The sequence below is a fragment of the Coenobita brevimanus genome, chromosome 55 (genome assembly GCF_032717465.1).
Source record: "Coenobita brevimanus isolate Jiangsu-jjx chromosome 55, ASM3271746v2, whole genome shotgun sequence".
Classification (NCBI taxonomy): domain Eukaryota; kingdom Metazoa; phylum Arthropoda; class Malacostraca; order Decapoda; family Coenobitidae; genus Coenobita; species Coenobita brevimanus.
The window spans coordinates 58,322,606-58,347,030 of NC_137008.1; the positions used below are offsets into that span (position 1 = coordinate 58,322,606).

General features: G+C 46.6%; 1 protein-coding gene across 11 annotated transcripts in view; it reads right to left on the reverse strand.

Annotated features, from left to right (window-relative positions):
* Positions 1–13,286: 13,286 nt before the first annotated feature.
* sals (sarcomere length short) overlaps positions 13,287–24,425 on the reverse strand; it is a 105,256-nt gene continuing 94,117 nt past the window's right edge. For 10 of the 11 annotated variants that reach the window (XM_080273562.1, XM_080273560.1, XM_080273567.1 and 7 more), the window contains 6 exons: positions 23,215–23,409; positions 22,530–22,619; positions 21,209–21,329; positions 18,379–18,623; positions 17,719–17,922; positions 13,287–16,204 (listed from right to left, as the gene is read on the reverse strand). In XM_080273562.1, coding sequence (XP_080129688.1) covers positions 15,092–16,204; positions 17,719–17,922; positions 18,379–18,623; positions 21,209–21,329; positions 22,530–22,619; positions 23,215–23,409 — 1,968 coding nt within the window. In that variant the 3' untranslated portion in view covers positions 13,287–15,091. The remainder of the gene's footprint in view (positions 16,205–17,718; positions 17,923–18,378; positions 18,624–21,208; positions 21,330–22,529; positions 22,620–23,214; positions 23,410–24,425) is intronic. The other variant, XM_080273559.1, reaches the window with a different exon arrangement.

Sequence of the window (24,425 nt, forward strand, 5' to 3'; positions counted from 1 at the left end):
GGTGGCAGGGCTGGGGTTGTGATTGTGGTAGAGCAAGGGTGTGGTGATGGTAGGGCTGGAGTTGTTATAGTGGTAGGGAATGTGTGGTGGTGTCGGTCGGGCTCCAGTTGTGATGGTGCTAGGGCAAGGGTGGTGGAGCTGGCGGCGGCGACGGTGGCGGCGGAAGTAGTAAGGCAAGAATGGTGGTGGTGGTTGTATTAGTGCTAAAGTTGTGATGGTGGTAGGCCAAGGGTGGTGGTGGTGATGGTGGTGGTAGGGCTGTAGTAGCGACGGCGGTAGGGCAAGCATGATTGTGGTATAGGCAGGGCTGGGGTGATGATGGTAATGGTTGGGCTGGAGTTCTGATGGTGGTAGGGAAGGGGTGATGGTGGTAGTTGTATTATGGTGGTGGTAGGGCAAGGATGGTGATGGTGGCAGGCAGAAGGTGGTGGTGGTGGTAGGACCTGAGTTGTGATGGCAGTAGGGCAAGAGTAGTGGTGGTGCTAGGACAGGAGATGTGATGGTGTTTGGGCTGGAGTGGTGATGGTGGGAGGGCAAGGATCGTGGGGGTGGTGATGGTGGTGGTGGTGACAGGGCAATGGTGGTCGTGATAGTGGTAGGGCAAGGGTGGCGATAGTGGTACGGCAAGGGTGGTGATGGTGGCAGGGCAAGGGAAGTGGTGATGGTGGTAGGGCAAGGGAAGTGGTGATGGTGGTAGGGCAAGGAAAGTGGTGATGGTGGTAGGGCAAGGAAAGTGGTGATGGTGGTAGGGCTAGGGAAGTGGTGATGGTGGTAGGGCAAGGGAAGTGGTGATGGTGGTAGGGCAAGGGAAGTGGTGATGGTGGTAGGGCAAGGGAGGTGGTGGTGGTGGTGGTTGGGCATGGGTGGTGGTGGTGGTGGTGGTTGGGCATGGGTGGTGGTGGTGGTTGGGCATGGGTGGTGGTGGTGGTTGGGCATGGGTGGTGGTGGTGGTGGTGGTGGTGGTGGCTGGGCAAGGGTGGTGGTGGTAGGGCAAAGAGGGTGATGGTGGTTGGGCAAGGGTGGTGGAGGTGTTAGGGCAAGGGTGGTTGTGCTAGCAAGAGTTGAGATGTGTTGGCCGTAGGGTAAGGATGGTGATGGCAGTAGGGCAAAGGGTGGTGGTGGTGACAGGGCAAGGGTGATGGTGGTGGTGGTGGTAGGGCAAGGAAGATGGCTGTGGTGATAAGGCTGGAGTTGTGATGATGGTAGGGCAAGGGTGGTGGTGGTGGTTGTGGCAGTAGGGCTGCGAGATGTGGTGGTGGTAGGGCAGCGGTAGGGGGTGGTAGTAGGGCAGGAGTGGTGGTGGTTTTAGGGTTGGAGAGGTGGTGGTGGAGGTAGAACTGGAGTCCTGATGGTTGTAAGGCAAGGGTGGTGGTGGTGGTGGTGGTGGGGTTGAAGATGTGATGGTGGTAGGACAGATGTGGTGGTGGTGGTAGCGCTAGAGATGTGATGGTGGTAGGGCAAGTGTGGTGGTTAGGGCTCGGCTGGAGCTGTGATGCTCGTAGGGCATGGGCGGAGGTGGTGGTGGTGGTGGTAGGACAAGAGTGGTGGTGGTGGTGGTAAGGCAGGAGTGATTGTGGTGGTGGTAGGGCTGTAGTTGTGATGACGGTGGGGCAAGGAGGGTGGTGATCGTAGAGCAAGGGTGGTGGTGGTGATGGTAGTAGGGAAAGGGTAGTGATGATGGTAGGGCTGGAGTTGTAATGGTAGAGGATGGCGGTGGTAAGGCTTGAGATGTGATGGTGGTATGGCAAAGGTGTGGTGGTGGTAGTAGGGCTGGAGTTGTTATAGAGGCACGGCAAGGGTTGTGGTGGTGGTGGGGCTGGGGTTGTGATTGTGGTAAAGCAAGGGTGTGGTGGTGGTAGGGCTGGAGGTGTTATAGTGGAAGGGAAAGGGTGGTGATGGTGGTGTTGGTCGGGCTCCAGCTGTGATGGTGCTAGGGCAAGGGTGGTGGTGGTGGTGATGGTGGCGGTAGTGGTTGTATTAGTACTAGAGTTGTGATGGAGGAAGGGCAAGGGTGGTGGTGGTGGTGGTAGGGCTGTAGTTGCGACGGCGGTAGGGCAAGCATGATGGTCGTATAGGCAGGGCTGGGGTGATGATGGTAATGGTTGGGCTGGGATTCTGATGGATGTAGTGAAGGGGTGATGGTGGTGGTAGGACCGAAGTTGTATTATGGTGGCGGTAGGGCAAGAATGGTGGTGGTGGTAGGTAGAAGGTGGTGGTGGTGGCGGTGGTGGTACGACTAGAGTTGTGATGGCAGTGGGGCGAGGGTAGTTGTGGTGCTTGGGCAAATGTGATGGTGTTAGGGCTGAAATGGTGATGGTGGTATAGCAAGGATTGTGGTGGTGGTAGGGCAATGGTTGTGGTGATGGTGGTAGGGCAAAGGTGGTGGTGATGGTGGTAGGACAAGGGTGGTGGTGATGGTGGTAAGACAAGGGTGGTGGTGATGGTGGTAGGGCAAGGGTGGTGGTGATGGTGGTAGGACAAGGGTGGTGGTGATGGTGGTAGGGCAAGGGTGGTGGTGCTAGCAAGGGTTGAGATGTGACAGCCGTAGGGCAAGGATGGAGCTGTGGTGGTGGTGATGGTAGGGCAAGTGTGGTGGTGGTGGTAGGGCAAGTGTGTTGATGGTGGTAGGGCAAGTGTGCTGATGGTGGTAGGGCAAGGAAGATGGCTGTGGTGATAAGGCTGGAGCTGTGATGATGGTAAGGAAAGGGTGGTTGTGGTGGTGGTGATAGGGCAAGGGTTATGGTGGTGGTGGTGGTTGTAGGGCAAGTGTGGTGAAGGTGGTAGGGCAAGGAAGATGGTTGTGGTGATAAGGCTGGAGCTGTGATGATGGTAGGGCAAGGGTGGTGGTGGTGGTGGCAGTTCAAGTGTGGTGATGATGGTAGGGCAAGTGTGGTGATGGTGGTAGGGCAAGGAAGATGGTTGTGGTGATGAGGCTGGAGCTGTGATGATGGTAGGGCAAGGGTGGTGGCGGTGGTGGTGCTAGGGCAAGGGTGATGGTGGTGGTGGTGCTAGGGCAAGGGTGATGGTGGTGGTGGTATGGCAAGGGGGGTGGTTGTGGTGGTGGTAGGGCAAGGGTGATGGTGGTGGTGGTGGTAGGGCAAGTGTGGTGATGGTGGTAGGGAAAGTGTGGTGATTGTGATTGGGCAAGGTAGAAGGTTGTGGTGATAAGGCTGGAGCTGTGATGATGGTAGGGCAAGGGTGGTGGTGGCTGTGGTAGGGCAAGGGTGATGGTAGTGGTAGTGGTGGTGGTAGGGCAAGGGTGATGGTGGTGGTAGTGGTGGTGGTAGGGCAAGGGTGATGGTGGTGGTATGGGAAGTGTGGTGATGGTGGTAGGGCAAGTGTGGTGACGGCGGTAGGGCAAGTGTGGTGACGGCGGTAGGGCAAGGAAGATGGTTGTGGTGATAAGGCTGGCGCTGTGATGATGGTAGGGCAAGGGTGGTGGTGGTGGTAGGGCAAGGGTGATGGTGGTGGTGGTAGAGAAAGAGGGGTGGTGGTGGTAGGGCAAGAGGGGTGGTGGTGGTGGTAGGGCAAGGGTGGTGATGGTGGTAGGGAAAGTGTGGTGATGGTGGTAGGGAAAGTGAGGTGATGGTGATTGGGCAAGGAAGATGGTTGTGGTGATAAGGCTGGAGGTGTGATGATGGTAGGGCAAGGGTGGTTGTGGTGGTGGTAGGGCAAGGGTGATGGTGGTGGTAGTGGTGGTGGTAGGGCAAGGGTGATGGTGGTGGTAGTGGTGGTGGTAGGGCAAGGGTGATGGTGGTGGTTGTGGTGGTGGTAGGGCAAGGGTGATGGTGGTGGTAGTGGTGGTGGTAGGGCAAGTGTGGTGATGGTGGTAGGACAAGGAAGATGGTTGTTGTGATAAGGCTGGAGCTGTGATGATGATAGGGCAAGGGTGATGGTGGTGGTAGTAGGGCAAGTGTGGTGATGGTGGTAGGGCAAGTGAAGTGATGGTGGTAGGGCAAGTGAAGTGATGGTGGTAGGGCAAGTGACGTGATGGTGGTAGGGCAAGGAAGATGGTTGTGGTGATAAGGCTGAAGCTGTGATGATGACAGGGCAAGGGTGGTGGTGGTGGTGGTGGTGGTGATTGTAGGGCAAAGGTGATAGTGGTAGTGGTTGTAGGGCAAGGGTGATGGTGGTGGTGGTGGCAGGGCAAGGATCTGGTTGTGGTGATAAGGCTGGAGCTGTGTGGTGGTAGTGGTGGTAGGGCAAGTGTGGTGATGGTGGTAGGGCAAGGAAGATGGTTGTGGTGATAAGGCTGGAGCTGCGATGATGGTACGGCAAGGGTGGTGGTGGTGGTGGTAGGGCAAGGGTGATGGTGGTGGTGGTGGTTGTAGGGTAGGTGTGGTGATGGTGGTAGGGCAAGTGTGGTGATGGTGGTAGGGCAAGTGTGGTGATGGTGGTAGGGCAAGTGTGGTGATGGTGGTAGGGCAAGTGTGGTGATGGTGGTAGGGCAAGGAAGATGGTTGTGGTGATAAGGCTGGAGCTGTGATGATGGTATGGCAAGGGTTGTGGTGGTGGTGGTGGTGGTGGTAAGGCAAGGGTGATGGGGGTGATGGTGGTGGTGGTAGGGCATGGGTGATGGTGGTGGTGGTGGTAGGGCTGTAGTTGTGATGACGGTGGAGCAAGGGGTGGTGGTGACCGTAAAGCGAGGGTGGTGGTGGTGTTGGTGGTAGGGTTGGACTTGTGATAGTAGTAGGGCAAGGGTAGTGATGGTGGCAGGGCTGGAGTTGTGATGGCCGTGGTAAGGTTGGAGATGTGATGGCGGTATGGCAAGAGTGTGGTGGTGGTAGTAGGGCTGGATTTGTTGTAGTTGTACGGCAAGGGTTGTGGTGGTGGTGGTAGGGCTGAGGTTGTGACTGTGGTAGAGCAAGGATGTGGTGGTGGTAGGGCTGGAGTTGTTATAGTGGTGGGGCAAGGGTGATAGTGGTGGTGTTGGTCGAGCTCCAATTGTGATGGTGGTAAGGCAAGGGTGATGGTGGTGGTGGTGGTGGTAGGCCTGGATTTGTGAGGGCAATAAGCAAGGATGGTGATGGTGGTGGCGGTAGTAGGGCAAGAGTGGTGGTGGTGGTGGTGGTGGCGGCGGCAGTAGTAGGGCAAGTGATGGTGGTGGTTGTATTAGGGCTAGAGTTGTGATGGTGGTGGTGGTGGTAGGGCTGTAGCTGCTACAGCGGTAGGGCAAGAGTGATGGTGGTACAGGAGGGCTGGGGTGATGATGGTAATGGTTGGGCTGGAGTTCTGATGGTGGTGGGGTTGAAGATATGATAGTGGTAGGAAAGGTGTGGTGGTCGTTGTAGGGCTGGAGATGTGATGGTGGTAGGGCAAGGGCGGTGGTGGTGGTTGTAGGACAAGGAAGATAGTTGTGATGATAGGGCTTCGGTTGTGATGGTGGTAAAGCAAGAGCAGTGGTGGTGGTAGGGGTGTGAGATGTGATGGTAGGGCAGAGTGGAGGTGGTGGCAGGGCAAGGGTGGTGGTGGTGGCAGGGCAAGGGTGGTGGTGGTGGTAGGGCTGGAGTTGTGATGGTGGAGGGGGGGCTGAAGATGTGATGGTGGTAGAAGAGGTGTGGTGGTGGTGGTGGTAGGCCTGGCGATATGATGGTAGTCGGGCAAGGGTGGTGGTGGGGCTGAAGATACGATGGTGGTAGGACACGTGTGGTGGTGGTGATAGGGCTGGAAATGTGATGGTGGTAGGGCAACGGTGGTGGAGGCAGTAGTAGGGCAGGAGCGGTGATGGTGGTGGTGGTGGTAGGACAAGAGTAGTGGTGGTGGTTGTGGCAGGGCTAGAGTTGTGATGGTTGCAGGGCAAGGGTGGTAGTGGTAGGGTTGTAGCTGCGACAGCGGTAGGGCAAGCGTGATGGTGGTATGGGCAGGGCTGGGGTGATGATGCTAATGGCCTGACGAATTCTGATGGCGGTAGGGAAGGGATGATGGTGATGGTAGGACCGAAGTTGTATTACCTGTATGATGGCGGTAGGGCACGGCGGTGGTAGGTAGGTGGTGGTGGTAGGACTGGAGTTGTGATGGTAGTAGGACAAGGGTAATGATGGTGCTAGGGCTGGAGATGCGATGGTGGTGCTAGGGCTGGAGATGTGATGGTGGTGCTAGGGCTGGAGATGTGATGGTGGTGCTAGGGCTGGAGATGTGATGGTGGTGCTAGGGCTGGAGATGTGATGGTGGTAGGGCTGGAGTGGTGATGGTGGAATGGCAAGGGTGGTGATCAGGGGCACCCACACAAGTATTTGTGGTGGACGCACATGTAAGATGGCCCAGTTTTCAGGATTGGGGGGTGGCGAGCAAAGCGAGCCTATTCAACTTTTTTTTTTTTTTAATTGTGATCAATTTAAAATGCATTTTTAAGCTACCTATAGAGGTAAATTTAGGTGTAAAAGTGTACTTTGCAGATACATGTATTACATCTGAAATTTACATTATCCATGTAGCTGAATGATACGGTACAATAAGTTGTTTTTGAGTCACTGTACTCAAGGTTTCTATACTTTATTTGGTAACTACATCTACATGCACAAATAATTAGGCCAAGTTATAAAGATAACATTATGGCCAACTGCTCGTCAATGAAAAATTTTCGGACTCTGTATTGGAGTCCCAGTTTTTTAGAGGCTTCTTTGGATCTAACATAGGGTGTCCAGCTTTGATTAGTACGGTATTTTGTGCCACACCGAGAATGTCAATAATAGAGGAAGTGGGAACATTTACATTATTATAAATTATGTGGGAGTCGGAAGGATTCCGTCGTAGAAAATTATAAAAAAAATTCTGATGAATAGGACATTGCATATTTAACCTAACAATGAATAATGAACTATACGCAATAAGAAGCAAATTATGGCATAAATCTTCATCTAGGTAAAACTTATACAGGTGTCGTCATTCAAAAATACCATTTTTTCTAATGCCAAGAACACACACAGACTTTTGCAGTCTAGATCACAATAAGTCGAAGCGTGGAGCCTGTATAGTACCGAAAATCCGAAATGGCAGTTATCCCTATGTTCAAAGAATATTCATAGCTTCTATTAATGTGGTATTTCACCATGGTTTTGTTTCCCTACCTTTAGTAACAGGCTATCCGTCCAAACATAGGTTTTTAAGCTATGCATCCCTTACCCAAATGAATTGGTTAAGCTGACGGATGTTGCAATTCCTTGATTCCTAGAATTGTAACTATGGATTCTTATGGAGGCTGCAGGCATAAGAAATGCAAAAACAAATTCCTAAGAGATATATAAAATGTTATAAAACAAAGAAATAACTAACCTCCTCCGCTTCTCCTCCGATTGTAAACAATGAACGTTCTCCAGCATCCGAAGGGCATAAAATTATTATAATAATAATTGATTGTTTTGTGAGTCTCTCAAATAGGAAATTAACCAGTAATAAAACCATTGTTTTATCAGGTAATAATTCGGGTGACCAATTATCCAAACTATCAAAGAGATAAGGGAACATAGCATTCGACTTTGTATAAAACATGATTATGGTAACTAAAGAAAACCATCCCGAACGTAAGGATGGGGGTAACTATTTAATTTTTTATGAAATACTATTACATTGTGTGTTCTTTCAATACTTACATAATGTTAAAGTTATGAAATTCTTTTAATGATGACTGAGTATATGTTTAGGTAATATATCTGATTCTATTATACTATTTATTGTTGTTCAGTATGAGGTTTACTTAAGTAAGGTTGAGGAGATTTCCCTAACGGCCCAGGGGGCCCTTTCTTGCCTTGGGGCCATACAGTGGACGCACGTGCATCCTGTGCGTCCGCCTGGGGGCGCCCCTAGTGGTGATGGTGGGAGGGAAAGGATGATGGTGGTGGTGTGGTAATAGGGCAGGGTGGTGGTCATGGTGGTGGTGATGGTGGTAGGATAAGGGTGGTGGTGATGGTTGTAGGATAAGGGTGGTGGAGGTGGTAGGATAAGGGTGGTGGTGGTAGGAAAAGGGTGGTGGAGGTGGTAGGATAAAAGTGGTGGAGGTGGTAGGGCAATTGTTGTGATGGTGGTGGTGGTGGAAAGACCGGAATTGTGATGGTTGCGGTGCAGGTGTAAGGACTAGAGTGGAGATGGTTGTAGTTAAAGGAATGTAGTGATGGTAGGGCTGAAATGGTGATGATGGTAGGGCAAGAGTGACGGTGGTGGTGGTTGTGATGGTAAGGCTGGAGTTGTGATGGTGGCAGGGGAAGGATGGTGGTTGTAGTATGGGTGGAGTTGTGATGGCCGTGGGTCGTGCGGTGGTGATGATGGTGATAGGGCTGGAGCTGTGATGGTGTTAGGGCAAGGGTGGTGATGGTGGTTTGGGAAGGGTGGTGGTGGTGATGGTAGAGCTGGAGTTGTGATGGCGGTAAGGCAATGTGGTGGTGGTGGTGGGGCTGGAGTGGTGACGTTGGTAGGGCAAGGGTGGAGATAGTTGTGGCGGTAGAGCAAGGATAGTGATGGTGGTGGTGCTAAGGCAAGGGTGGTGGTGGTGCTAAGGCAAGGGTGGTGATGGTGGACGGCAAGAGTGATGGTTGTGGTATGGCTGGAGATGTGATGGTGGTAGGGCAGGGGTGGGGGTGGTGGTAGGCTTGGAGAGGTGGTGCCCTACCGTGATCACCACCCTTGCCCTACAGCCATCACATCTCAACCCTTGCTAGCACCACCACCCCTGCCCTACCACCTTCACCACCCTTGCTCTACCACCATCACCACAACCATTGCCCTGTCACCACCACCGCCCCCACCATCCTTGCCCTCCCACCATCACCATCCTTGCCATACCACCATCATCACTCCAGCCCTAACACCATCACATCTCCTGTCCAAGCACCACCACTACCCTTGCCCAACTGCCATCACAATTCAAGTCCTACCACCACCACCTTCACCACCATCCTTGCCCTACCGCCACCATAATACAACTTCGGTCCTACCACCACCATCACCCCTTCCCTACCACCATCAGAACTCCAGCCCAACCATTACCATCATCACCCTAGCCCTGCCTATACCACCATCACGCTTGCCCTACCGCTGTCGCAACTACAACCCTACCACCACCACCCCCCTTGGCCTACAACCATCACAACTCTAGCCCTAATACAACCACCACCACCACTCTTGCCCTATTACTGTCACCACCACCACCACCCTTGCCCTACCACCATCGCAACTCTAGCCCTAATACAACCATCACCACCACTCTTGACCTAGTACCACCACTACCACCACAGTCCTTGCTGATCGCCATCATAAATCCAGACTTACCACCACCACCACCACCATGACAACTCTAATCCTACCACAACCACCACCATCACTCTTCCCCTAGTGCTGCCACCACCACCACCTTTGCTTATCGCCATCACAAATCCAGACCCACCACCACCACCACAACAACTCGAGCCCTACCACCACCACCATCACCACTGCCCTACCACCATCACCACCACCTTTGCCCTACCGCCACCACTCCAGCCCTACCACCACCCTTGCCTTACCATCATCTCATCTCCAGCCCCACCACCACCACCCGTTCCCTACCACCACCACCACCCCTGCCCAGCCACAATCACAACTCGAACCCTACCACCACCACCACCACCCTTGCCCTATCACCATCACCCCTGCCCAGCCACAATCACAACTCGAACCCTACCACCACCACCACCACCCTTACCCTACCACCATCACTGCAGCCCTACCACCACCATCATCCTTCCTCTACCACCATCACAATTACAGATTTACGACCACCAACCTCACAACTCCAGTCCTACCACCACCACCACCATTGCCTTACCACCATCAAAACTACAGTTCTGCCACAACCATCATTGCTCTAGCTGCATCACCACCATCCTTCCTCCACCACAATCACAATTCTAGCTCTACCACAAACATTACCCTTGCCCGACTACCACCACCCTTGCCCTACCACCATAATTCCAACCGCACCACCACAACCACCACCATCTCTGCCCTGTTCTGCTCGTATTCTATCACAACTCCAGCCCTTCCACCACCACCCGTGCCCACTTCCCTCTCAATTTCAGCACACTATCACACCACCTTTGCCCTACCATCACCACCACCCTTACCCTACCACCATCACATCTCCAGCCCTACCTTCACCACCACCCATGCCCTACCGACATCATACCTCCAGCCCTGCCATCACCATTCCTTCCCTACCGCTATCACAACCCCATCCCTACCACCACCACCATCACCGCCCTTGCCCTACCGTCATCACAGCTCTAGCCTTTCCACCACCTCCCTTGCCGTACCGTCATCACATCTCCAGCCCTACCACCATGTCAAATACAGCTCTACCGCCAACACATCTCCAACCCTACCACCACCACTTCCCTTCCCCTGCCACCATCACAACTGTTCTGATACCACCACCACCATCATAACCATCCTTGCCCTACCCCCACTCCTCGGGAGGAGAGGGGGAGGTACATTCGAAAGTAATTTCTCCCCCCCCCCTAGTAGACTGAGTCGCGGCCAGTGACCGACCGGGCGATCGAACACCCTACTCCCACCGCCCCTATCCCAACGAAAGTGTAAGCCTAGTTGGACAGACGTGGAACGGCTAATGTGTCATGAATTCATGATTTTTATAGACAATCAGAACCAGTAGGGGTAAGTGTATAACGCATTTAATATGTAATATTGTGTAGTTAACTACTGTACAACATATGAGAAGGGCATGAAAATGAAGAGACCTACAATGTATTGTGTTATTAGCTATATACTTGTCCTATATTACAATGTTACAAATAAGTATATTATAGAAAACATCTGCTGAAAGATATGATGTCTTTTCTCATCCATTCTCACTCCCAGCCCCAACAACCTACCGGTACTCTCTGGGTTCGTCTCCACAAAACGGTCTCTTTTACTCTCTCGTCCCTCACTCCCGCCCTTTGTTAAACAACGTAAACATAAGATAATGATGAAATGATCCGTCAAGTATTGGTCTTATTAATATTATTGTCAGAAATTTTATACACTCTTTCCTCTGACGAGTGTTAGTCTAACAACAACAAATATTAATTTAAATAATCGAAGTCTCTTAGGAAATTAGGATGTACTGTAGTTAATATTCTAACTCGCCAGTAATTCTCTCCTTATATCTCAGCTGGTTCCTCCTATTTGGCCAAATCATAACGGTTACTTAGCTAGAAAGAGTCGGAATAACAGATGACGGGCGTGAGGTCTCGGTCGGTTTGTCTGGGCCTTTCCAAACGTCCGGGGTCCAATTTTTCACAAAGCACAGCTCGCACAAGCTTCTGGAGCAGACTAACAGAGTGAAAAAATGGCGTCTCTTTCTTCCCACATAGGATTCAGAGATGCCAACTATTATTTAATTAGTTAGATAAATACAGTGAATTACTTCATGAAATATACAAGGTAAATCCAGCTTAATTTCATCTTAGTTTTAAATAAAACTAAAGCCAAATATTCATTTCATGTGAATATTTATTAAACCTTCCTCCGTTGTCTCGTTGGGATACACGGCATCCTACCACGCAGGCGCAATCAGGCCAATGGAAAACTCCCAAGTATTTACATGTATTTACAATATAGTTGTCCACAAGGGTTAAACGCAGTAGCATTTAATTTATTAATAATAAGAATTATTAAACAGAACTAGGACGCTATCTTCTGGGTAAAAATAACCGCTTGAATTAGTCATTAAGGCTCTCTGGGTTTCTCTCTGCTTTCAACCGTGACGACTATTTTAAAAGGTAAGCAACGGAACCGCTCTGGGGGAAAATATTTCCCGCAATTATCATACACCTCTGTATGAAGCACCAACAAATCAATAACATACAATACTTCGGTATATCCGCCAACTATTTCCTGTTGTAAGCTGTTAGGTGACATACGCGCTGCAAGTTGGAGCTTGTGTTACAAGGACATACGATTGTTTATCGTTAACACAGGTCATGTGTGGTTCTGGACGTCCATAAATTTATATAAACGTGGCGGCTTAAGCCTTACACTATAAACACGTAAGGTTTAAGTTCCTGTCATTATTGGATGAACGAAACGAATCAGGGATCGGCTCTGACGAACCACAAACTCTCTGCCTTAACGAAAACATGCCTACCGTTTGTCAAAAGAGTGACACAGTGTCATTATGTATACGACTGACCCACAATTAATCATAAACATACTGTAATGATATTGTGTCACTGTTGTGATGAAAGGTCGGAATATTTTCGTTTAAGCAAAGTTTGTGGTTCGTCAGAGCCGATCCCTGATTCGTTTCATTCATCCAATAATGACAGGAACATACAGCTTACGTGTTTATAATGTGAGACTTAAACTCCCACGTTAATATGAATTAATGGTCATCCAAAACCAACATAAACCGTGTTAACAATAAACAACTGTATGTCCTTGTAACACAACACCCAACTTGCAGTGTGTATGTCACGTAACACCTTACAACAGGATGAAATAGTTGGCAGGTATACTGAAATATTGTATGTTACTGATTTGTTTGTGCTTATTAGAGAGGTATATGATAATATGACCAATACCTGACGGATCATTTCATCATTAGCATAGTTTATGTTGGTTAACAAAGAGCGGGGCTGGGGCACGAGAGGGTAATAGAGACGTTTGGTGGAGACAGGAACCCAGAGAGTAGGGTGGTAGAGCTGGGAGCGAGAATGGATGAGAAAAGATATATCTTTCAACAAATGTTGCTCACTATACTATAATTATCTGTAACATTCTAATAATAGAACAAGTATATAGGCAAATACGCATAATACATTGTAGATCTTTCAAGTTCATGCCTTTCTCATATTATGTTGTGGTTAAGAGCACAATATTACACATTAAATACCTTGATATACTTACCCCTACTGGTTCTGATTGTCTATAAAAACATTCATGAAACATTTTAACATCACCAGCTTTGGCCGTTCCCACAGTGTAGAGCCATTCCACATCCATCCAACAACGCTTACACTGGGGTTGGGGTAGGTGCGGTGGGAGTAGGGTGTTCGATCGCCTGGTCGCTCACTGGCCACGACTCCGGCTACTGGAGGGGGGGAGGGGAGAGAAATTAGTGCTTTCGAGTGTGCCTTTCCATGGGAGAGAGGGATCCAGATGATTCAGCTTGCTACCCTAGTACTGAATAAGTTCATAATCAACTCCTCCAGTTCAAAAGGCTGTTTATGTGAATAAAACTATTGGATCTTGAGAAAGTAGCTGTGATAAAATAGGTATCACCATGTTGAGGGGTTAAATGCACAACTGATCCATTCAAAGAACATGTTTAGTAGTGTTTATTTTGAAGTTACAGTAAATATCTCTATATATATTTTCTAACATTTGAATATATACTCATCTTAGATATCACGATCATTAGTATTAGTGTGAGCGTCAAATGTAAAGTATGAACAATCTAGTTTGGTCAAAGAAAGAGGAGAAAAAGAGAAAATAGAAGGAATACAAATGCAGAAGAAAAATGACACAAGTAGGAGATCAGTAGCCTATCTAACACTCAGCATAACAAACACACTCACGAACATACGCACATTCACTCAATTAAAAAAGAACAAAATGTAGTAGAAGCTTGTACATTATATATAAACTTGGGTTCCATATTACGGCTAAAAAGAAAGCATTCATCTATGTATAATGCGAATTGGCCATAGCATACCCACTTCTCCCAAACTGAACAATCTCTCTGACCATGGTTAGAACGAAATATTTTACATTATCTGAGGTATGCATACTGGGAATTACATAGCATTCAGAATATATTTCAGTTCAGCTATATATTTGCACAAAAATAACACCAACTTTGTCTTGCAGTGTTTAGGTGAACATGTAGGTGATGTGGCATTAGGGTTGTAAACTGTAGGTACAATACTTACCGGAAAAGATTCCTTTGGCATATACCATAAGCTGTAAGAGTGCAGCATTAACTTGTCTGGAGATACAAGAAAGTGATTTATCAGCACCATCTACATAATATTTACTCCTCCTTTGGCATACAAGTAAAATGATTCTTACAAAGATCACATTGTAAAACTGTAGCATTAGTGTGTTTTGATTGTGTAGCTAAGTGAATATCTGTATCATAAAGCTAACATTACTCTTTTGGCATGTAAATAAACTGAATTCTAAACAAATCTGGCTGAAAGAATGTAGCATTAGTAAATCTTGCCGCATAGCCAAGTAAATGATCAGTATCATCTATCTATTATTATTTTACTCTTCGGGGGAATCTAGAGGGGTGAGGCAGTAAAGACCACATAGTGAAAAGGTATGGGACAGCCTTTGCCACTGCTGGTGTAAAAACCATGGATGTCCTAGTACTGTTAGTGATCAACCATTTACGTAAATCACAACAGGTGGCAAACTTGGCACTGTTTATAATGGTTCGGCTGGTGACAGAAGCACCACAATGGCAGAAGCTGTCCAGTCTCTGTTTTCAGGGACACAATGCACCATAAGCTGAAATGAAACTGGTCATTGGTTATATCGAAATGGAGTCAAACTAAGGGCGGCCTTCAAATGCCTCATGACTGCTTGGCACAACCGAGGAGTGTGGTGGGAGGAGGGAAAAGAAAGGAGAAAGAAAGAGGATCATGGAAAGACTGCCAGCGCCTAAGTTATAAAAAGGATAGGTCTTATAACTACCAAAGTTATCCCGAAGAGATCCCCAGCATGTGTTCAAGGTTTCCCTTCATAAAGTTTGCAAGGACACAGGATGCAGAGCAATACGTGTACTGTATACATATCCAACCTTCATCTTTCGTTTGGTTCCCTTCCTCCCATTACTGTTTCTGCGTAAAGCTAAGCTAAGCTGCTCCTTTCGCTTCCTTTGCCCTTATAAATTTATATGACTGAGTTCTTTTCAGCCTCTTTATCCCTGAACTCAAGATATTTCTTTCGTTTTATTAATTCTTAATATTACACAAAAGCCACTCCTCTTTGAAGTACTTGTAAATCCTTATATTTTCGAGTATTCAGTAGTCCATTTAATTATCTGTATTCAGGAAGACGGAAGATTTGTTGCTCTAAGAAATCATACCAAACTTTGCAATTCTGAGTCTCACTATGAAATTTCTGAGAGCACGATGTGCAGTTCTTCATCTAATCGCTGCCGCCGTCTCTTCTCGACTGCCAACATTTCCTCTGCACGGTCTGCTTGTCCCTTCAGGAGGTAGTTGTCCTTCTTGATGTCGTTCATGCGTCGCTCACGTATTTTCGTTCTCTCTTGGAGTCGGTTAAGTTTACTTTCTAGATCTTCAGGGCCGTTCTCTGGCTCTCCTTCTTCTGGTTCAGAATCACTCCAGGTCGGTATTTCGAAGGTAGATAGATCAGTCAAATCTTCCTCTTCTTCAACCTCACCATTTTCCTTCTTCTTCTTCTTCCTCTTTTTGAGCTTTTTGGGTTTCTTGGTTGTGTCCTCAAGCCACCACTCCTCTCCCTCCTCTTTCTCCCTGGGGATCTCCTCCTCGTCATCCTCGTCGTCATCATCATCATCATCTTCTTCCTCACTCTCTCCAAGTCCTAGTTCATCCAGTTCTTCTTTGATCTTTAGGAAGTTCTCTCTCTCAGTTTTCATGTTTCTGTAGGCCTGGCGGATCTTTTCCCGTAAAGCTTCTCTGTCTTCTCTCACCTTCACTGCTTTATCGGTCACGGTGTTGTACTTGTTCTGCCACAGCTTGTATTCTCTCTCACGCTTCTTCTGTGCTCGCTGTTCTGCTTTCTCGGGCGTATCTTCCTCTTCTTCCTCACTCTCTTCCTCAGTCTCCTCCTCCTCCTCCTCTTCTTCCTCTTCCTCTGTTTCCTCTTCTTCTTCACTGTCCTCTTCCTCCTCCTCCTCCTCCTTGAAGCTCTCCATCTTGTGTATGGAAGATGCAAAACTCCTTCTTGAGCCTGACTTGGATGGCATAGGGAAGGGTTTGTGATCCTTCTCTTCAACGGGCGAAATCACTATGGGCTGGGGTGGTATTCCAAGCTCCGCGGGATCTGTCTGGCAACCTACAGTCTCTATGTCAGGAAGCTCTATGCACTGCTCCTTCTGTAGAGCTTTGTACTTCTTCTCATAGTAGTTTCCACGCAACTCCCACTCAGCTGCATTGTTCTCTGACACGATCAGCTTCTGGTTTGCCTCTTCATACTTGAGAAGGTAGTCGTCCGCTACCTTCTTGTGCGAGTCCACCTGATAACGGGGAGAATGGTTGAGAACTGAGGCTTTTATGATAAAGGTCTGTAGCTGTAGTTTGAGTCACAGGCCTTTAGTTAAAGAGGACATTGAACGAGACATAGCTAGAAATCTCTGATAAAGTTGGCACGGTCACAGAATGAAGTGAAACAGAAAAGATTGGGTGAAAACTGTGGCTAAAAAAAAAAAAAAAATTGAAAAGAGTGTCACAGTTATTAGAGAGTCTAGGCCCATCTGAGAACTTCTGAGAAACTAATATTCAGAAAGATCACGGATGTCAGAGTTTCAGACCCATAGTAAAAGAGAAAAGGGATTATACTCCCGAGCTAGTCCTAGATAGATAATATAATCCTGCTAGGGTTACAGGAAAGCGCTATCCCTCTCAGCAAAGAATGCTACCCGGGCGCGGCGCGAACTCTCGACCTCGCGATCTTGAGTCACACGCTTTACCACTGAGCTACCCCGCTCCCCAAAAAAGAAAAGACTGGGTGAGAACATTGGCTATGAAATTAATGTAAAGAAGGTTGGCAACGCTTTGTAGCATCATTTTCTTAGCGATTTTGTATATATTTTACATCTATTCTTCATCATGCCATATTTATACATTTGTAGTATCGACACAGCCTGCCTCAGAAATGTAACATCCAAAGTAAATAGCTAGGAATGAGATGCTACAAAGTTTCCTATGTCACCTGGAATATGGACTTCAAGAATTTACTGTTAAGAAGACTGGCAGCCTACAGTCATTGGTTCACAGAGAGAGAGAGAGAGAGAGAGAGAGAGAGAGAGAGAGAGAGAGAGAGAGTCTAAATATGAACTGTCGCAAACACATTATTACATAAAAAAGTTCAAAGTTGTGGTGATACATGCATGCAGTGAATGGCGCGAAACTGGACGTCAAAGAAGTCACAGACCTATATACCTTCAAGATTATAAGACTGTCTAACGACTGCTATACCACGTTATTTTTTCCTAACAGTCACGCGTATGCCAGAAGTTAGGTTTATATGAAGAAGATGTAAATAACAAACATGAAAATAAAATATGCAAATTAAATTGTGAGTGAAGAATGTAACCTCTAAAGCCCAGCGGGAAATGACTTTGTAACAGTTCGAAATTCCTTTAACATGTCTGACACTTCGATATAATGATGTGTGATAACAAAATCAGCTTGATAATTTTCTGAACAGTACCTTGTCAGACTTGGATAAAAAGCCGAGAGAGTGCAAAGGAATAAGTGCTACTGACTGTGCCACAAAGAAATCAAATCAGTAGTTGACCAGAAAATATTGCTAAAACAATATTCACCTACAGTAATCCAATACCGAGTGGACTGAAGACACCAATCTAGACCCACGGATCCATTTCTCTCTCTCTCTCTCACTCTCTAACTATTCTGTCTTGTATTGTTGTATATTTCCTCTCTCTGTCACTCTCCCTCTCAGTTGTATTCTGCTCTTTCCTTCCTTCTCTTTCTCCCTCTCCTCTCCTCTCTTTCATTTATACGTTACCTGGGCCTTAAGGTTGTTGATCTCCGTCTCCAAATTATCCAGCTCAGAAAAGTCTAGAGCTTCTGGTGCCTCCTCCTCCTGCATCCTCAGTTTACTCATGGACTTCTCCAGCTTGGGCATGATCACGTCGTCCATCTCCCCTTCCACCACTGGCTTGGGCTCACTTATACCTGCTTCTCGCATCTGTCGCTTCAGCCTCTTCACCTGCAGAAAGAAGGAAAATAAGGGAGTGTTTGAAGCAGAATGAAGGAAGATGAAGCAATGTTTGTTTGAAGTAGAAACAAGGAAGATGGGGAAGTGTTCGTTTGAAGCAGAAAGACTGAAGACTGGGCAGTGTTTGTCTGAAGCATAAAGAGGGAAGATGAGGGAGTATATGTATTCATTAGGGCGAAAAAGGAGAGACATGTATGAAGTAGAACGACAGAAGGGAAAGCATATGTATGAAGGAGAGGGAAGGAGGAGATGGCTTATGTGTGAAGCAGAAAGAAGAAGGATGACGTGAGAAAAATGTATGAAGCAGAAAGAAGAAGGATGACGTGGGAAAAATGTATGGAGCAGCAAGAAGTTAGCAGAAAGTGTATGCATGAAACAGGAAGAAATCAAGGTGTGCATATCAGGGAATCCAACTCAAAACATCATTCCACCACCTGCTCTACTCACTTCAGCCTGGAGACTCTCAATATCAATCTTCAAAATCTTGTTCTCGCGCTCAATCTTCTTCTTCTGCTTGATCTCCTCCTGCAGCTGTCCCTTGGTGGCCTGGATGTCGTCACGCATTTTGTCGATGTCTTCCTCCTCGTCTGAGCTGGATGGCATGTTCTCGATGGCGCTGGCTGGCGTCTCCTTGGCCTCCTCTTTTCCGTCTTTCGCTTCTTTCGTGATCTGGCGCCTGAGTTTCCGCAGACCTGGTAGGAAAATGCATGGGCTTGAGTATATTATTGTTTTTTTTTCTTTTCTTTTTTAAGTAACGGAACAGAGGAAGGAAAAACAAATGAATAAAAAAAAAAAATCCATGTACCAGATTACTGGTGTCCGCTGTTCATAAAATATCTGTAACAGTTAGACTTGAACAGCAGTAGGTTGAAGTCTGGAGGGAAACAACTCTGGGGAAGCGAGTTCCAGAGAGATGCAGTTCGGGGAATGAAAGAATTCTGATAGGCAGAAGTTCTGCAGTACGGCTGAGTGACATTCCAGTCATGAGCGCTGCCAGCTGCCCGTGTAGCACGAGGGAAGGCATGGAGAGGTGGCACCATGGACGCAACTTCGTCTGAGCATTTGCTGTAGAAATATCTGTAAAATAACGCAAGGGAGGCAACATTCCTTCTTACTTGTAGGGGAGGTAGTTTATTAGTAATAGCAGGGTTATTAATAATTCTAACAGCTTTGTTCTGAATTTTGTCTACTTGTTTTAATGCAACCTCTCCACATCCGCTCCACAAGGGTGAGCAGTATTCAAGCTGAGAGCGCACATGACTCTTATAAATTATAACTAATTGCTCGTCAGTGAAGAAGTTACGGAATCTGTACAATAATCCAAGTTTCTTTGAGGCGGTTTTAGCAAGTGATCTGACATGAGAGGTCCAGCTGAGGGCATTGTTAAGCGAGACGCCGATAATTTCAATACTTTTGGAAATAGGGATATTTGTAGCACTGAAGATAATATACGATTCTGACAATACCTGCCTATTAGTAAATTGTATATATTTAGTTTTACTAGCATTAAATGAGACAAGGTTGTTTTGTCCCCATTCACTAAACGTGGATAAGTCTTGATTTAAAGAGATGGCTGTACTGAGGTGAGAGTTAGAGATATTGGACTTTGCAAATGGATGTCTGAGTGTGAATGAACTATGAAGTGTTGAGTCATCTGCATATGAATGGATGGGATTGTGGGTGACAGATAAGAGATCATTAATATGAACGAGGAACAGGGTTGGTGCCAGAACTGATCCCTGTGGCACGCCAGCGTTAACTGAGTGGAAAGTGGAATATACATCATCTACTTTTACTCTTATTTTTCTATTGCTGAGATATGAGGAAATCAAAGGAACAAAAGAGTTTAGTCTATAGCAAGGGAGTTTGGACAACAGGGAACGGTGCCACACTCTGTCAAAAGCATTAGAAATATCCAGGGCTACTGCATGAGTTTCACCATGTAGGTCAACTGAGTGATGGATGGTATGAGTTAGGAGGTTGAGTATGTCAATGGTGGATATTTCTTGGCGAAAACCATATTATCTATCACTAATTAAGTTGTTGGATTCAAGATGTTTAACTATGTGCTTATTAATTACAGTTTCAAAAACCTTACCAAGATGTGACAGCTATTGGTCTGTAATCAGAGGGGTCAGAGGAACTTCCTTTCTTCGGAATTGGGTGGATATTGGCTTCTTTCCACGAATTAGGGAATGAAGAAGTACGTATGCATAGTCTGAATAATTTTGCAAGAACAGGGGCAAGTTCTGGGGAACACTTTTTTAAAACAATTGGAGGGATTCCGTCTGGGCCTGGAGCTTTGTTGGTAGGTAAATTGTCTAGGATGGATTTCACGTACCTTGTCTGTATCTTAAGTGGAACAATGTCGGGAGAGGCAAGTTCTAGTGTTGGGACATTCTGGCTGGCTTCCTCTAAGGTAGAATTTCTGGCAAATGTACTGGCAAAGATATCTACTTTCCCACGCGGGTCATTTGTAATGTTGCCATCTGGAGATTTTAGTGGGGGAATGAATCATGACTTGTTAAAGTTATTATTGAAAGAATTGAGAGTTGACCAGAATATTCTATTGTCATTAGGGTTGTTAAGTAGTTTTGATGCTTGGTTTTGGAGAAAGTTTGAATTAGTAAGAGTTATTACAGCTTTTGCATGGTTTCTGGCAATTTTAAATTGAGAGAGTGATTTTACTTATCTTGAACTTTCTCTCTCTCTTTTCAAATAAGTTATGAATTCTATCTCTCAATCACTTATGGATGTGAAATCACAGACTACCAGAACATATTTAAACGGCAACGCAACAGGGAACCATCGGTGGAATCCTGACCTAAAGCTTCGTGAGGGTGATGTAGGTAATTTCTTCATGTACAAGATATGCAGTACTGTACCCGCATCTGGTATTGCCAAAGGTAGTTGTGGTTCATCGATAGGGCAGTTTTGTTGAGCTTAGTTTAGTGGCCGATTCAATGCTTCGCCTTTCTAGCATAATGTCCTACTTCGACCTTCTTTCCTCCAAGTTAGGTGTGCTTTCTTTTGCGTGACCACCCTGCAGGTGGGTGGAGACAGCTTTCATCTTTTCTATACTGTCCTCTCACAATCTAGCAGCAGTATGTACCCGCGAACTTCATCCATGGTACAACATTCACCTACTCTGTGTGGGCCATGAAACCTTATAAGGTACTCAATATGGGTCGTGTGACCTTTTGAGGTATTATTAATTTTCTCTCTCTCTCTCTCTCTCTCTCTCTCTCTCTCTCTCTCTCCCTCCCTCTCTCCTTACCTAGCGACTTGAAGTCCACCTTGCTCCTATCATTGGTCTTGACCTTCCTTAGCTTAACGCCTCTGTGGATCTCGTGCAGCAGTTCGTTGTGGGCATTCGGCTTCTCAGACTCGTACACGAACTGTGGGAAGAGGTGGGAGTTAGAGGGCGTGGGGAAAGATAGAAAGTGTGGGAGGGGAGAGAATAAGGGAGAGGAAGGGAATGTGGGAGAGAGTGTGAAGGAAGGAGGGGTGGGAGAAAGAGGTCAGTGTAAGAGAGGAGAGATTGTTGTGGAAGTGAAGGGAGAAGTAGCTATGAGGGAGAGAGGAAAGAGAACATAAGGGAAGGAGGAAGAGAGATTCTGGGTGAGAAGGGAGGAGTATGGGGGAAGGAAATGTGGGAGAAGGAGAGTGTGGGAGGAAGGATACCAGGGAGAGGGAGGGGAAGATGTGGGTGAAGGCGGTAGTATAGGAGGGAGGAGCACTGGAACGAAAGGAGGGAAGGAAAGAAGAAAGTGTGGGAACGGGAGAGCATGGGAGGGAGGGTATATGACAGAGGGAGAGTTTAAAGGAAAGGATGTAGGAAGGGAGGGTTTGTGGGAAGGAAAGGATGTGGGAGAACGAACAGCCGTGAGTGGAAGGGGATGTGGGAGAGGGAGGGAGTGTGTGGGAGGGAAGGGATGAGGAAGAGGAGTGTGGGTGGAAGCGGATGTGGGAGAGGAAGAGAGCGATGGTGGGAGGGGATGTGAAAGAGGAAGAGAGCGAGGGTGGGAGGGGATGTGGGAGAGGAAGAGAGCTTGGAAGCGAAGTGATGTGGGAGGGGGGACTGTGGGTGGAAAGGGAGGTGGGAGAGGGGGGGGGAGTATGGGTGGCAGGGGATGTGGGAGAGGAAAGGAATGTGGAAGAAAGGGATGTGGGGAGAGAAGGGATGTGGCTGGAAAGGGATGTAGGAGAGGATGGGAGTGTGGATGGGAGAGGATGTGGGAAAGGATGGGAGTGTGGGAGGAAAGGGTTGTGGGAGAGGGGGATGATGGAGAGGGAGGGAGAGGGGGATGATGGAGAGGGAGGGAGAGTGGTATGGTTTTAAGAATATAGTTTAAATAATGAAGTGAAGTATATAAGCTAGGGGAAAAAATTGGAGTCATAAAAACAGGACACAATGAAAGAAAAGCATGGAGCCGAATGCTAATCGCCCGCAGGAGTATGTTGCTGGCCAAGTTACAAGCGCGGCCTCCCTCGGGGGTGAGGTAGGTGAAACAAGTAGGTAGGAAAATAGGTAAGTAGCAAACAAGTGGATAAGAAGGTAAGATGATAAACAGGAAGGTTGGCAAAAGATGACATACCTTGCCTCCCTTGCCCCTTGACTTGGGTAGCATTGGGTCTGATCTATCGGCCTTCTCGAATGGTGTCAGGTGCTTCAGTTTTATGCCGCCCTGGGGATAATATGAATCTGATTACACTGGGCTGGGTGAGATATACACGCTGAGAATATGCAGACTATCATTCAATCCTATAATGCCCCACAAGGAGTGTAAAGGCCCAGGGTTAGGTTGCTTATTTCTGACATCATGGTGAGGACGGCTGATCGCTTCTCCCTGAGTGGTATTTTGTGGGCAATATTTGGCTGGATCATATTAGCCACTAGACACTAAGTAATTTATAGAGACACTGACAGCAATATAAAAGACACCAAGATTTTTCTTGACACTGGGAATACTTTCTAGGTACTTAAATAGTTCGTAGGCAATTTAAACATTAAAGATTTGAAGACACTGCATTTGGCACTGAAAACTTCCACAGTGAGAATATTATACAAACATGATAATAATTAGGACACTGAAAAACAGACAGGTCCTCATTATGCATATTTTCTTTAAATGAACAGATACATAAACATAAAACAGCTAGAAGTAACTGCATAAAATGAAAATGTATGTACAGACCCTGGCAACAATGAACAAGTACTAAAGACAACTTTTACACAGGTCGGAATACTGGGTACAAAATATTAAGCTCTTGGCTGCTCACCTCAATGTTCCGCAGCAAAGCATTCCAGTCTGGACGGGTTCTGGCGGCCTTGCGGATCTGTTCCAACATCTTCTTTCGGCCATGGGTCATGGGTTTCTTCCCGGGCATGGGAGGAGGAGGCGGGGGACAACCTGGGGGCGGGGGTGGTGGTGGTGGTGGGCCCCCTCCTCCATCTCCATCCTGCATTTGAAAAAGCTAGGTGAGGGTCACTGGTATGAGGCATGTGTAATAATAATAATAACAATAATAATAATAATAATAATAAACAGAACAATGCCATTCGACATATAAAGAACTGCAAATCTGTGTGACAGCCAAACCATCTTTTCGACATAAATATCAAAGCATGTACAGTAATTATATATATATATATATATATATATATATATATACATATATATATATATATATATATATATATATATATATATATATATACAACAGGAATCACAGCATAAAAGGACTGAAATTAAGTGAAGAGAATGGATTTAGAATATAGTTAATGATAAGGTGGGACACGAAAGTAAGAACAAACGAAAATAGGAACACGAAAATAAAAAAACGAAAATCAACACAAGAAAATGGGAACACACAAATATAATACACGAAAATGCAGACATACGAAAAAGCGTCATTACATAATGAAGCAAAAAAATTAATACAAACATATCTTTAGCGAGAAGAATATTGTTCTTTCGGTCATTTACTGAGAAAAAAAAAAAAATCCCGAAACGAGACGTTAGCACTTTTTGATAAAACAGGCAAATGAAAACTACCAAGCCTGCACACAATGGTTATTACGCAAATAAAAAAAAAAATAGTAAAGACAAAGAGTTATTTTCTTTATATACGTGACAATGAACATAATAACCAAATGAAAAGCAATTAAGTTACTATCAGTTCAGTGACACCTCTTTATGGTATGCCCGAAGTGATAAAAAAAAAAAAAAAAAACACTGATGAGACTTCTATTAGCCTCCAGGTGGCAGTAAGGAGGTAGTGAGATGCACTGTGGTTGTACAAAGCAGAAATATTAACCTACCCCAGGAACAAGCCACGTCTCCATGTCTTTTAACAGTGGTGAGAAAGGCATGTTCAAAGGCATATGTATCTCTTGCCCGGTGACTGAAAAGGGAAGCAACGCGAGTGCATCTGGTTTTGTTTGAGGCAAAAAATGGTAGAAGAGGAAAGAAAGAATACTCCCGATGCTA